Below are 11,481 nucleotides of genomic sequence, written 5' to 3'. Positions count from 1 at the left end.
GGACTAGAAAGAGAGAGCATATTTCTCCTGTTTTGGCTTCCCTTCATTGGCTTCCTGTTAAATCCAGAATTGAATTCGAAATCCTGCTCCTCACATACAAGGTCTTAAATAATCAGGCCCCATCTTATCTTAATGACCTTGTAGTACCATATCACCCTATTAGAGCACTTCGCTCTCGCTGCAGGCCTACTTGTTGTTCCTAGAGTATTTAAAAGTAGAATGGGAGGGAGAGCCTTCAGTTTTCAGGCCCCTCTTCTGTGGAACCAGCTTCCAGTTTGGATTCAGGAGACAGACACTATCTCTACTTTCAAGATTAGGCTTAAAACTTTCCTTTTTGCTAAAGCATATAGTTAGGGCTGGACCAGGTGACCCTGAATCCTCCCTTAGTTATGCTGCAATAGACATAGGCTGCCGGGGGATTCCCATGATGCATTGAGTTTTTCCTTTCCAGTCACCTTTCTCGCTCACTATGTATTAACAGACCTCTCTGCATTGAATCATATCTGTTATTAATCTCTGTCTCTCTTTCACAGCATGTCTTTTATCCTGTCTTCCTTCTCTCACCCCAACCAATCACAGCAGATGGCCCCGCCCCTCCCTGAGCCTGGTTCTGCCGGAGGTTTCTTCCTGTTAAAAGGGAGTTTTTCCTTCCCACTGTTGCCAAAGTGCTTGCTCATAGGGGGTCATATGATTGTTGGGTTTTTCTCTGTATCTATGAAGCGCCTTGAGGTGACTTATGTTGTGATTTGGCGCTATATAAATAAAATTGAATTGAATTGAATTGAATTGAAAATTATTCAAAATGTAAAACGCTTAACCGTGTCTCTAATAAAACCGCTGTAACTTCAGAGGTAATGTTCATATGTTGATTAATCGTTTTCTTTCGTTTTTGATGTACTGCAGAATATTTTTATAAAATCCCAGGCCAGGAAAATCACCTTCATGTTTTTCTGTGTTTTATCTTCAGCTACTTTGACACAAAGGCATCTGCTGTGATCCTTACACCTTTGATAAAGTCTTGCGTGTGTCAGCTTCCGTTTTATTGATACAAAAATATGTAAATGTACTGATCTGAATTATAATATTTCTGACTGTCAAAATTTCCCAGATTTAAATCAAATCGAATTAAATCGAATTAAATCAAATCGTGGATCGAATCGATTCGGGACCTTGTGAATCGGAATTGAATCGATTCTAGAAATCAGTGACGATACCCAGCCCTAGTTTTTACTCTGTACTCAAAGTGAATAAGTTGCCTTAACTTAGTCATCTTAAGTAAACTTTACTCAGTTTTTTTGAGGCAATGAGTTTGCATAGGTTTTTTGAGTTCCGCGAACTAATTAGATTTTAAAACAATGGTTTTATTAGGATTTTTTGCTTAAGTATTTTTATTCATCTGTAGGCATGAAAAGATGAATAAAAATCCTGATTGAGGTTGTCATAATTAATGCATTCATTCATACTACAATAATTACAATGAAACACGTCATACATCTGTAGTAACATTAAACAGCCAGTGGGTGGCAGGGCATGGAGTGACACATCAGCATCCAATGTAGTGGTTTACATGTAAGTATACCATCAACACTGACACAAATACAAGCAAACAGCCTTTGGATAGCTGTCCACTGTAGTAACCACTATGGTGAAAGGGTTAAGGACTTTCTTCTGTACTTACATTTGGATCACCTAAATCCATGACAGTCATTCAGGCAGTAATGCCTGGACTGGAAACAAACCATCCTTAAAATATTACAACATACCAGCTTCTGTGTTTGAGTGGAAAACAAATGTGTTGTTTGATCTAGAGACTGCACTTTGGACTGAACAACAAATACTTTTTATTTTGATTATGTTAGTAACGTAACTTGTAAAATAAAGTTGTGGAAAGCCTAAACTTAGTTTCAGAATAATGGACTCTGAGACTCATTGTAAGATTATAAACAGTGATGACAATATAACTGTTGTTGTTTAGCAGAACAGTGTCCACTATGTTGAAAATAAAAGTTGGGCTGATTTTGACACCATTACAAGAAGTGTTGCTAATTATTCTTTTTGAATCATACTTGCATACAGTGTTATATTTCTATAAATGATAAAACATAATCTGTTTTTTTTAAAGGGAAGTTACCACAAATTCTTTTTTTTTTTAATTTAGTAGAACTTGAAATATTTGTCAGTGGGTAAACAATTAGTATTGCACAGTCATAAAAGTCAAGTTATCCTTAGTAGTGCATACTTGCAATGAATACGTTGTCCTAACATAGACATCTTAAGTAAGCTTTACTAAGTTTTTTTGAGGCACCGACTTTGCATCGTTTTTTTGAGTTTTGGGAACTAATTCGATTTTACAGTATATGTGGCCTGTCCTTTTTGTATATTATTTTTTTTGCCCTTTCATAGATAAACATGATTTTACACAATCATAGCCACAATAATTTGGAAAATTATTTAACAGCAATTTTTAATGTAGGTTTTTTAATGTAATGTTTTTTCTTCTAATTTTGATGTTGAGAATACGACTCCCACTGCTGTGCTGCCAGGTAGTTTAATGAGTCACTGGATGAGTGATGTGGAAGTGAGCAGATAAGGAGGGGATATCTTTGTTCTACTCTGATTATTAGTACTATTATAGCAAATGGCTTTTAATTCACTTCTGAATATAATTCCACTGAGACATGATTTCACAGATTTTATTTCAGGGATGTTACAAGTCAGAAAACTAAATATTGATTTTTAAACACTGAGCTCAGATATATGGCACACTGTTTTATTTGAACTCTGCTGGACAGCTTTGTTTCACATCGTGTGGTGTGATGATGTCAGTTTCCTGGTCTGTGATTGGATCAGGCATTGCAGCGGTTGGTGTGACAGCAGGTCCAGCCAGGTCGAGAGCAGAACTCCAGCCGCGTGCACCCTTTATCTCCATTATCTGCAGACAGGAAACATACCAGTGCATTCACTACAACAGACTTATTAACTGACTTAGTATTGTCATATACTGGGTGTGGATGTAATTAAACTTTAGGTAATATTCTTGGATTTGTTGTTCTTCATGGTTTTGGTTCTCTTTATTGTTTCCTGCTCTGTTTATATTCTTAGTTCCTAGGCTTTAAATTTCTGTTACTTTCCCTTTTGCTCCACATTTCATGACTTGTCACCCTTCATGTTCCCTCTGTCTCCCCAGTCAGTCATGTCTCCATGTCTGACACTGAGTTTTTGAGAACTTGTGATTCACAAATCACTTGTGATGTGATTTCCTGAGGTCAGATGGCCCAGGGTGTGAGTGGGCGTTAAGGCGTCTGGGAAGGATCTCAAAACTGGATTGTAGATGGCAGACAGTTGGTGTCGTAAGCCACCGCCTCTGTTCAAAGATGGTCGCTCGCAGTTGTTAGGATGCCTGGGTCGTTGACCCAGGGTTTTGAGTTTATATATTATTTATCATTTCTATGCTTTGGTTTCTTTGTTAGAGTTATGTCTTATGGTTTGTCTCTGTGTAATCCTTAGTTACTGTCTCCCCTGTCCGCTAAATCCCCGTGTCCAGTCAGTGTCTGTGTCTGCCCTGGTCCCACGTCTCTGTTCCCTCTGTTGTAGTACCTGCATGTGAGTCTGTGTCTTTTGTTCAGTCTGTGTTATGTGTTTCCTGTTTTACTTTGAAGGTCTCTGTCTTATCTCAGTGTGCTCAGTTTATGCTTCCTTGTCTCGTCAGTTCTGATTTCCCCCAGCTGTGCTCTTCTTCTGTGTCTCATTGCCCTCGTTACTTCCCAGTGTATTTAAACCCTGTGTTTCTCTGAGTCAGTGTCATGTCGTCCCTCATGCTATGTGGATCTCCCTGTGTCTCACTGTGAGTTTAGTTTATGAGTTTCCAGTTTAGTTTAGTTTGCTTTTTTTATGACTTTACCCTGCCAGCAAATAAAGCTGAGTTCTTTGTGTTTAAACCTCATGCCTGAGTACCTGCACTTTGGGTCCAACTCCTGCCTGTCACACAGCGACTCATGACAACAGTGGACATAAATGGCTTCTTTCACTCCTCTTTCAAACCATCTGTCCTCTCTGTTCAAAATGTGAACATTGGCATCCTTGAAAGAGTGACCTTTGTCCTTTGGATGCAGATGGACTGCTGAGTCTTGTCACATGACAGGGTGGGGCCAGGTTTCACAATGAGCTCACCCGAAACCCTGGTTGATTGTGACCCACACCCGTTTTCACACCTTGGCTCATGTGATTAGGTAGAGGATCATCAGGGGGTCCTTTTTGTCCCTCTTTGGGGGGAAACTCCCACTGGGTTTAAATCTGGGACTCTCCACCATTTGACCCTTAGAACTGAAGAAGCTTCTTGGATGAGAGGTGAAATGTCTTCAAGCCACTTAACCCTTTAAGACCTACCATAGAACCAAGTCCCACAGAGCTTATATTATATTTTTACATGTTGTAGTGCCATTTTTTAGGAGCATTTCAAGTTGCTATACATCAATACAACTGTTATAGCCCATATTCTAATAATAAGTATGCATTAAGTCCATAGTAACTACATTAATTGCAAAAAAGTGCAATAAACTACAAAAAAAATTGAAAATCGTTTTTGTTTTGTTTTTACATATATTTCTACTTGGAGAAATTGAAGAGGCTTATCCTTCAAAACTTTAAATACAAAAAAGTTGCAAAAAATAGTTTACAACAACAGGAAATTTATTTTGAGTGTCTTCATAGTTTTATTTTGGAGATACAGCAATTTTTATATACTGCAGGAAAATGAAAAACAATCCTATGATGCAAATTTGCAAAGAAAACAGCATGTGCATCAAAACAAACTTTTTCCAGCAGTGCAATTCGAGTTCTAAGCATCCCAGAAACGACACAGAAAAGTATAGAGTCAAACATGACTTATAAAAACACCAGTATAGGCTTTTAAGGCCTACAAGTAAAAAACTACATTTTCCGCAAAAATGACGTCACTTACGATTTTTGGCAGGAAATGGCGGACATGCGATTGTTTGTGCTGACGTCTTATTCAATGTGGGAAGTGTTACGAACAGCTGATCGGATCGGCAAAGCGTGTTTCTGGAATATTATGTTTTTGTTCCTGCAAGCGCTTTTTATGCAATTTTTGCAAAGCTATATGTGGAAGGAAACCATGACCTAGGACAAGCTGATGGCATAAGATGTAAGTACAACTCCTCCGGTTTCATATGCAAAAAAAAATATTGCGCTAGCTTACGCGGTTCCGGTTCTACAGGGATTTAAAAGTAGTTACACAAAACGGAGCGTGCCCGCTCTGACCGGCTTTAAATGGTTTAATAAGTCCAGACGCTTTTCTTTCCAAGCTCCTTAGACTACGATAACCTGGATGACTGAAAACCTTCACTTCGATGAACATAAAAATCCAAATTTCTGGGGAAGGATTTAGATTTTTAATTGTCAGTATCTGTTTTTTATATTAGGAATTAACATTAAATTCCAATCTCAACTTGTTGGATTGAAAAACAAGGAGACACAGCTGAACACACCCCTGTCCTGGAGGACTCACCTCTGGTGTAACAAGCTTGTTGGACTTTGCCGGTGCACTGCAGCAGCTGGTTGTTGACCATCAGGAAGTCCTGACCATAACACTCGATGTAAAACTGCTCAGCTGCAACAAAAGCAGGTTAGGGTTGTGTTTAATTGTTTTCATTAAGGCTACGTCCACACATACACGAAAACTTTTCAAACGCAGCTTTTTCTATGCGTTTGGATCTTTTGTCCACGTGTAAATGATGTTTTTGATCACTGACAACTGAGATTTTTTAAAGCTCCTGCCAGAGTAGAGATTTTCAAAAACTCAGTTTTTACGTTTACCTGTGGATGAGGAAAACAGAGATTTAGTCACGTCAAAGGTGTGCACCTGTTTTGACGTCACGCTGTGTGCCACGGTGTTGTTTACATGAGATAAATTTCTAAAATGCTGGAGAGAGACAAAATACTGTTGCTGTTAATCTGACTATCTGCAGTTTTTACACACTTACACATGCAGTTACCAACTCTCCATTTACACAGAGAGAGGCGTCACAGTGAACTTCAGACGTGGCTTCTCCGGTTTTGAATGATTGTAATTTGTTTTAAAATTACATTTATATATGCTAAAATAATGTTTAAATGTTAACATTTGAAATGATGAAGACAGTTTAAAGTAACACAAAATTATCTGTCCTTACAGAAAAACACAAAAACTTTTCAGAAGTACTGAAGGTTGCATAAAACCCTGTTTACTTGTTCCCTCCCAGGCTTCTAGACTTCTAATTGGCCAATATTTCTAAACGGCTAGGATTTGGCATGTTCTTGACAACGTTTGACTGCGTTTTTGGCATTTACACTAAGAATGCTTTTTCTTGATTTCGCACATGCTGGTGGAGCAAAAGTCTGTCTGAACAGATATGGGTAAAATATTACCCAGAATGTACAATAATTTATAGCACCTGCACAACAGTCAAAGCTTTTAAAATATTGTAATTTGAGACTAACAGAATGATTATTAGGCTAGTTCAATGATGTCAAAGTGAGTCATATTTAGACTAAACATTATATAAGGCTTAAAACACCAATTAAGATATAAATAAAGGTTCTCTAACAAGTATCCAGACTCAGAGGTGATGATTATTTTCAGTATTATTTTCAACAAATTACTAGCACATTGCTAGTAATTTGTTTCGACCAACTTGAGATTAAGAATATTGTCCTACTTTCAGCGTTCAGTTTAGTTACCTGAGCAGAGAGGTATCAGTAGAAGCAGGAGCAGATAAGCCTTCATGTTTTGGTTTTATGTCAATGCAACGAACAGCAAAAATGGAGATGAGCACACTCAAGCTGGACTTTTATCCTCTGCTAAAACCACAAATGTACACAAAGGTTAACAGATAGATAACTGATCAGAAGACAAACTGTACTGAGCTCAAATTACTGTTTGTCTAAACTTTGTTCCATTAGTTAATCATGAACCAGTAGGGTAAAGAGGGTAGACCTGTACATCTGAGTCGGCTGCTTTTGCTGAGTCTCGAGTTTATGTAACATCAGATTGTCAGACTGAGGTTTTTTTTTTTTAAATTGAATTGGACCAGGGATATCTTCTTCACCAAAGCCATTACCATAGTCAACTCAAACTTGCATTAAGTAATCTGCACTGAAATATCATCAATTCTCTGCCTGTCTGTCTCTGTGTCAGCACTGTACTGTGTATTTATATTTATAGTAAGTGTATAGTTAAATTATTGTATAGTTTTTATAATGTGCTATAAAGCACATGTGCACTTTTATAGAGCTGTTTCCAATTTCGCTATTGTCGTGGTCTGGGTGGTTTCCCACAGCATCGGCTCCTCCCCACTGGGTGGAGTCTTTGTTGTTCCTCACCTGATGGCAATCGTACCAGCAGTATTTATGACCGGCGCACTCAACTGGTCTTCGCCAGATTATCTGCCAACTTTAGTCAGTTCTCGGCCTCACGTCTGTTCCTTGGTGACTCATCGTGTGTATTAATCTTATTTCCTCTGTTTTCTCGTCAGCCTCTGAAACCCACCTACCAAGCTCTCCTGGATACAAGTTTGCAGCCGCCGGTAATCCTTCCCCATTTTGGAACTGCCGTTCTCTTCTGCCTGCCTCCCTGCATTGCATGCAGCACCCATCTGGACCTCTCCTGCCTCCCCCCTCCACGCAACCCCCACCTGCAAGCTTGTAAGACAGCTCAGTGTATTCTCCTTGGATTCACTCGCAGCCCTCTGTGGGATTCCCCTGACTACTCTCTCCTCTGTTTCAGTGCCCTGGCCCGCCACAGTTTCCCCTGCCCAGTACCTGCACCCAATTATCCCTGCCATCTAGTTATAGTCACAGTATTTTTCTCTCGCCTCAGACATCTAGTTTATGTTCATTAATTCTAGTCTGCAATTTCTGTTAGCCTCTGAGCATTGTAATAAAGTCTCTTTTCGTTACACCACACCTCTGGCCTCCGGGTTTGAAACTGCACTTGAGTCCATCCCATTTCCACGGGCCATGACAGCTATACCATGTATAATGACAATAAAGGCTTTCAATTCAATTAAATTCAGTATATATATATTTTTTTAATAAAATCATGATAAGAAAGAGTGACTCCAAAACTACTCCAAAAGCATGAAAGGCTGGGTTTGATTTAAAGGGGCATGATTAACATGTAGTCATGAATGGCCTTTCTGTCTGGTATAATGAACATGCCTGTTTGTTATAGTCATAGTTAGTTTGTCATTCAGATGTAGAATACTGTAGGCAATTTTCATATCTATGCTATCAACTAATTAACTTGACAGTTATAATTCAGTTGAAAACCTTACTTTTGTTAGACCTCAGTACAGTGTTGGATACTGTTTACAACCATAATCTATTGCAGGGATTAGAGCATGCCACAGGTATTAAAGGTGCTGTGCTTCAGTGGTTTAAATCATATCTAATAGAAGTCAGTTTGTTCATGTAAATGAGAAGCCCTTTTCACCCATCAAAGTTAATTGTGGAGTTCTGCAGGGTTCTGTACTGGGACAAGTTCTGTTTAAATTAATTCAATTAAATTCATCTTTATATATTTACTGCCAAGTCACAATAGCAGTCACCTCAATATTAATATTGCAAAGTCAAAAGAAATACACCCCAATTCTGCGTCATTCTCGCGGGCAACCTACTTGTTTTGGGGCCTAGTTGCCACAAAGTATGGAAGCAAATTTTGGAATGGTTCCTATTTTCGTACACGTCTAAGTAGCAAAAAAGAATCGTAGTGCGAGTTGTTTTGTGTAATTTAAATACTTTTGCGATGCAAAATCTGAAAGGAAGTTTAACGGTATGTTTCTTTGTTTCCTTTTGTACGTAGCCTGTCAGTGCTAAAGGAAGTTAGCTAGCTCGAGCGACCGATTTTTAGCTTTTAATTGCTTCTGCTCACAAAAAGGACCAGACCTTTGTGATTTTTGAGGTGGATATTCGGGATACAACAACAGTGGCCATGGCTATGATTATGACTGTGGATCAGTTGGAGACAAAAACATTGTTACTTCAGGAGTCCTTGAAGACAGAAGAAAACCTGTTGGATTATGAATGTGAGGAGTCCTTGAAGACAGAAGAAAACCTGTTGGATTATGAATGTGAGGATGAAAAACATATTTTTGAGTCTCCAAATGACTCAGTTTGCTGTGTAAATGAAACTGCCAGAAAGAGGAAACTATGCCAAAACGGCTTGGACTGTCCCAGACCATTTAAAAAGCCAGTGGTAGTGTTGACTAGACTTCCTGAATATAAGAAACCTGCAAGAATTAACAAATGCAGTGAGAGCGACAGAACACCACCACCCGCTTCACCTCCGAGCACCAGCACCAATGCGGCAGATGTGGCTCCTGTTATAATATCATCAGTGTTTGGCCATTCCTCCAAGGAAATAATAACTGCCCGACCTGAGGCACAGAAGGATGAACTCAAATTGAACATGGTAGTTCTGGCTAGGAGAAGACCTATGAGGTGGCAACAGGGGAAAATAGTCGAGATAGTTACAAGGGAAGACGGACGGTTAAAATACAAAGTCAGTTTTGAAGAAAAAGGGAAGAGTCTAGTATCTGGACACCACGTTGCTTTTGACACCACAGCAAAGGTGGAGCAGCTGTATGTTGGTGCCCGTGTGGTGATTCAGTGTCAAGATAACAAGTACCGGTTCCAGCCTGGTGTCGTAGGCGAGCTCCGCAGCAGAAAGAACCGCCTAAGGTTCTTGATCTTTTTGGATGATCACACGCCGGTCTATTTTGGGTTACCTTTAATTCATTTGGTTTGGAAACCTTTGGAAAACATTGCAGATGACATTCCAGAGGGCCCTCACAAAGACTTCATAGAACATTACCTGAATAAGTGGCCGTACCCTCAGTTAACCCAGTACAGGCTTGGACAGACCCTTAATGCTGAATTGAACGGAGTCCTGCAAAAGTGTGAAGTGCAGATTATTGACTGCAGCTTAATGCAGGTTATCTTTCAGGAGAGTGAACATAAGGAGTGGATTAACCGAGGTTCATCACGACTGGCGCACATGGCAAAGTTTTTGGAGATGAAACACAGAGAACAGCTTGAGTGCGACTCTGACTGAACGTCCCCTGATGCATGAGCTGCAAAAATTGAAACTATTTTACAATCGGACGAGATGCCTTTTTTTTTGGGGGGGGGGGGGGGGGGGGTATTTTGTTTTTTTTGTGGAGAACCAGCAGCCAGTAACAAATGAGTGTGATGGTACAAGCATACTCACACTCATTTTTAAGCTTGAAACAGGTTTTATTTCTCCTTTTTTTTTTTTTTGTATTTACTTTTAATGTACAGACTTGAAGAAATATATATATATGTAGTTGGTGGATTAATGCATTTCCAAATGTTTGTCCAACATAAACAAATTACCCAATAAAAAAAAAAATACACCCCAAAATTCTATGTAAGTCTTGTTGGTAGCAGCAGCCTTGTGCCTGCCAAGTTTGGTGTCCGAAAAAGCGTAACAAGGAACCAATGAATTGTAGCTAATAGAAGTTTGTGTAAATAAACAGGTCGCCAGCAAGCCGGCAGCCTGGCGTGCGCACAGGCCATCGCTGGGGCCCGGTGGTGATAGCCCTGCCCTGTTTCAAAAAATTACCCATCTTGGGTGTATGCGCATTTTACATCATTGGGCCGTTCATGATGAATGTTTCAGTATTTCTTTGCCTTCTTCAGGCTTGCCCAACGTGTGTTGTCTTGTCTCTCTTTGACTTCTGTCTTGTCTGTGTGTCTTGGCTTTTATGCTCTTTCTTTGCTCCTCCCACTCTTGGGTTTCCAACTTGTATTTCTTAAAAATTCTTACTTGCTTTTCTTTCTGTTTTTCTTTTCGTGACTTCCTTGTCCTTCCTTCCAGAACCTGAGGTGAACGGTCCATCAATGGGATTGGGGTCAGTGCCCCCTGTTCAAAAAATTACCCTTTTTTTTCAGTTTTCATTTCTTCTTCTGATTTTCTTTAACTTTTCTATCTTTCTTTGCCACTCTGGGCTTTCTCTCTTCCCTTTTTGTTCAATTTCCCATTTCTTTTAACTTTTTCTATTTCTTTGTTTTTTCGTGACTTTCATGTCTTTTTCTTCGTTTTTTAATTTTATTATCTTTGTTTTTCTTTATATGGCACCCCCTGCTTTGAAGACATCCCTCCTATGTTCTTTATGTTCTCTTTTATAGCACCCCCTTCCTTTATATCCTTTCCGTTTTTTCGTGATTTTCCTTGTTTGTGTCACTCATTTCTTCTTTGTTTGTCTTATCTTTCTTTGTGTCTTTTTCGTGACTTTCTTATTCATGTTTTTAAGTTTTATAGGGTCAGGATGTGGGATTGAGTCTGGTCGCTAAAGGGTTAGGGTTAGGGGGTTAGGGTTAGGTATTAGGAATCTGAGTTTTTGTTATTTCATTAATGTGATTCAGGTCCACTGGCATATAGAGGTCCATAGTTCTCCACTC

The 11,481-nt window shown here is 39.3% G+C and overlaps 1 protein-coding gene and 1 long non-coding RNA gene across 2 annotated transcripts; one reads left to right on the top strand and one right to left on the bottom strand.

Moving 5' to 3' along the window:
* Positions 1-2,677: 2,677 nt before the first annotated feature.
* Positions 2,678-7,022, bottom strand: LOC145419581 (uncharacterized). The gene is made up of 3 exons (XM_080287661.1): positions 6,739-7,022; positions 5,528-5,629; positions 2,678-2,932 (listed from the first exon to the last, which is right to left on the bottom strand). The coding sequence occupies exons 1-3, from the start codon at positions 6,782-6,784 to the stop codon at positions 2,847-2,849; spliced, it is 234 nt and encodes a 77-aa protein (XP_080143787.1). The 5' UTR covers positions 6,785-7,022; the 3' UTR covers positions 2,678-2,846.
* Positions 7,023-7,433: 411 nt separating this feature from the next.
* On the top strand, positions 7,434-8,067 carry LOC145419582 (uncharacterized). Its single transcript, XR_013900876.1, has 2 exons — positions 7,434-7,701; positions 7,784-8,067. It is a non-coding gene; the product is annotated as an uncharacterized LOC145419582 (long non-coding RNA).
* The last annotated feature ends 3,414 nt before the right edge of the window (positions 8,068-11,481 follow it).

Source organism: Astatotilapia calliptera, chromosome 13 (assembly GCF_964374335.1).
Source record: "Astatotilapia calliptera chromosome 13, fAstCal68.1, whole genome shotgun sequence".
NCBI lineage: Eukaryota > Metazoa > Chordata > Actinopteri > Cichliformes > Cichlidae > Astatotilapia > Astatotilapia calliptera.
Note: the sequence above shows the minus strand (reverse complement) of the source record. Positions and strands in the feature narration are given on the sequence as shown.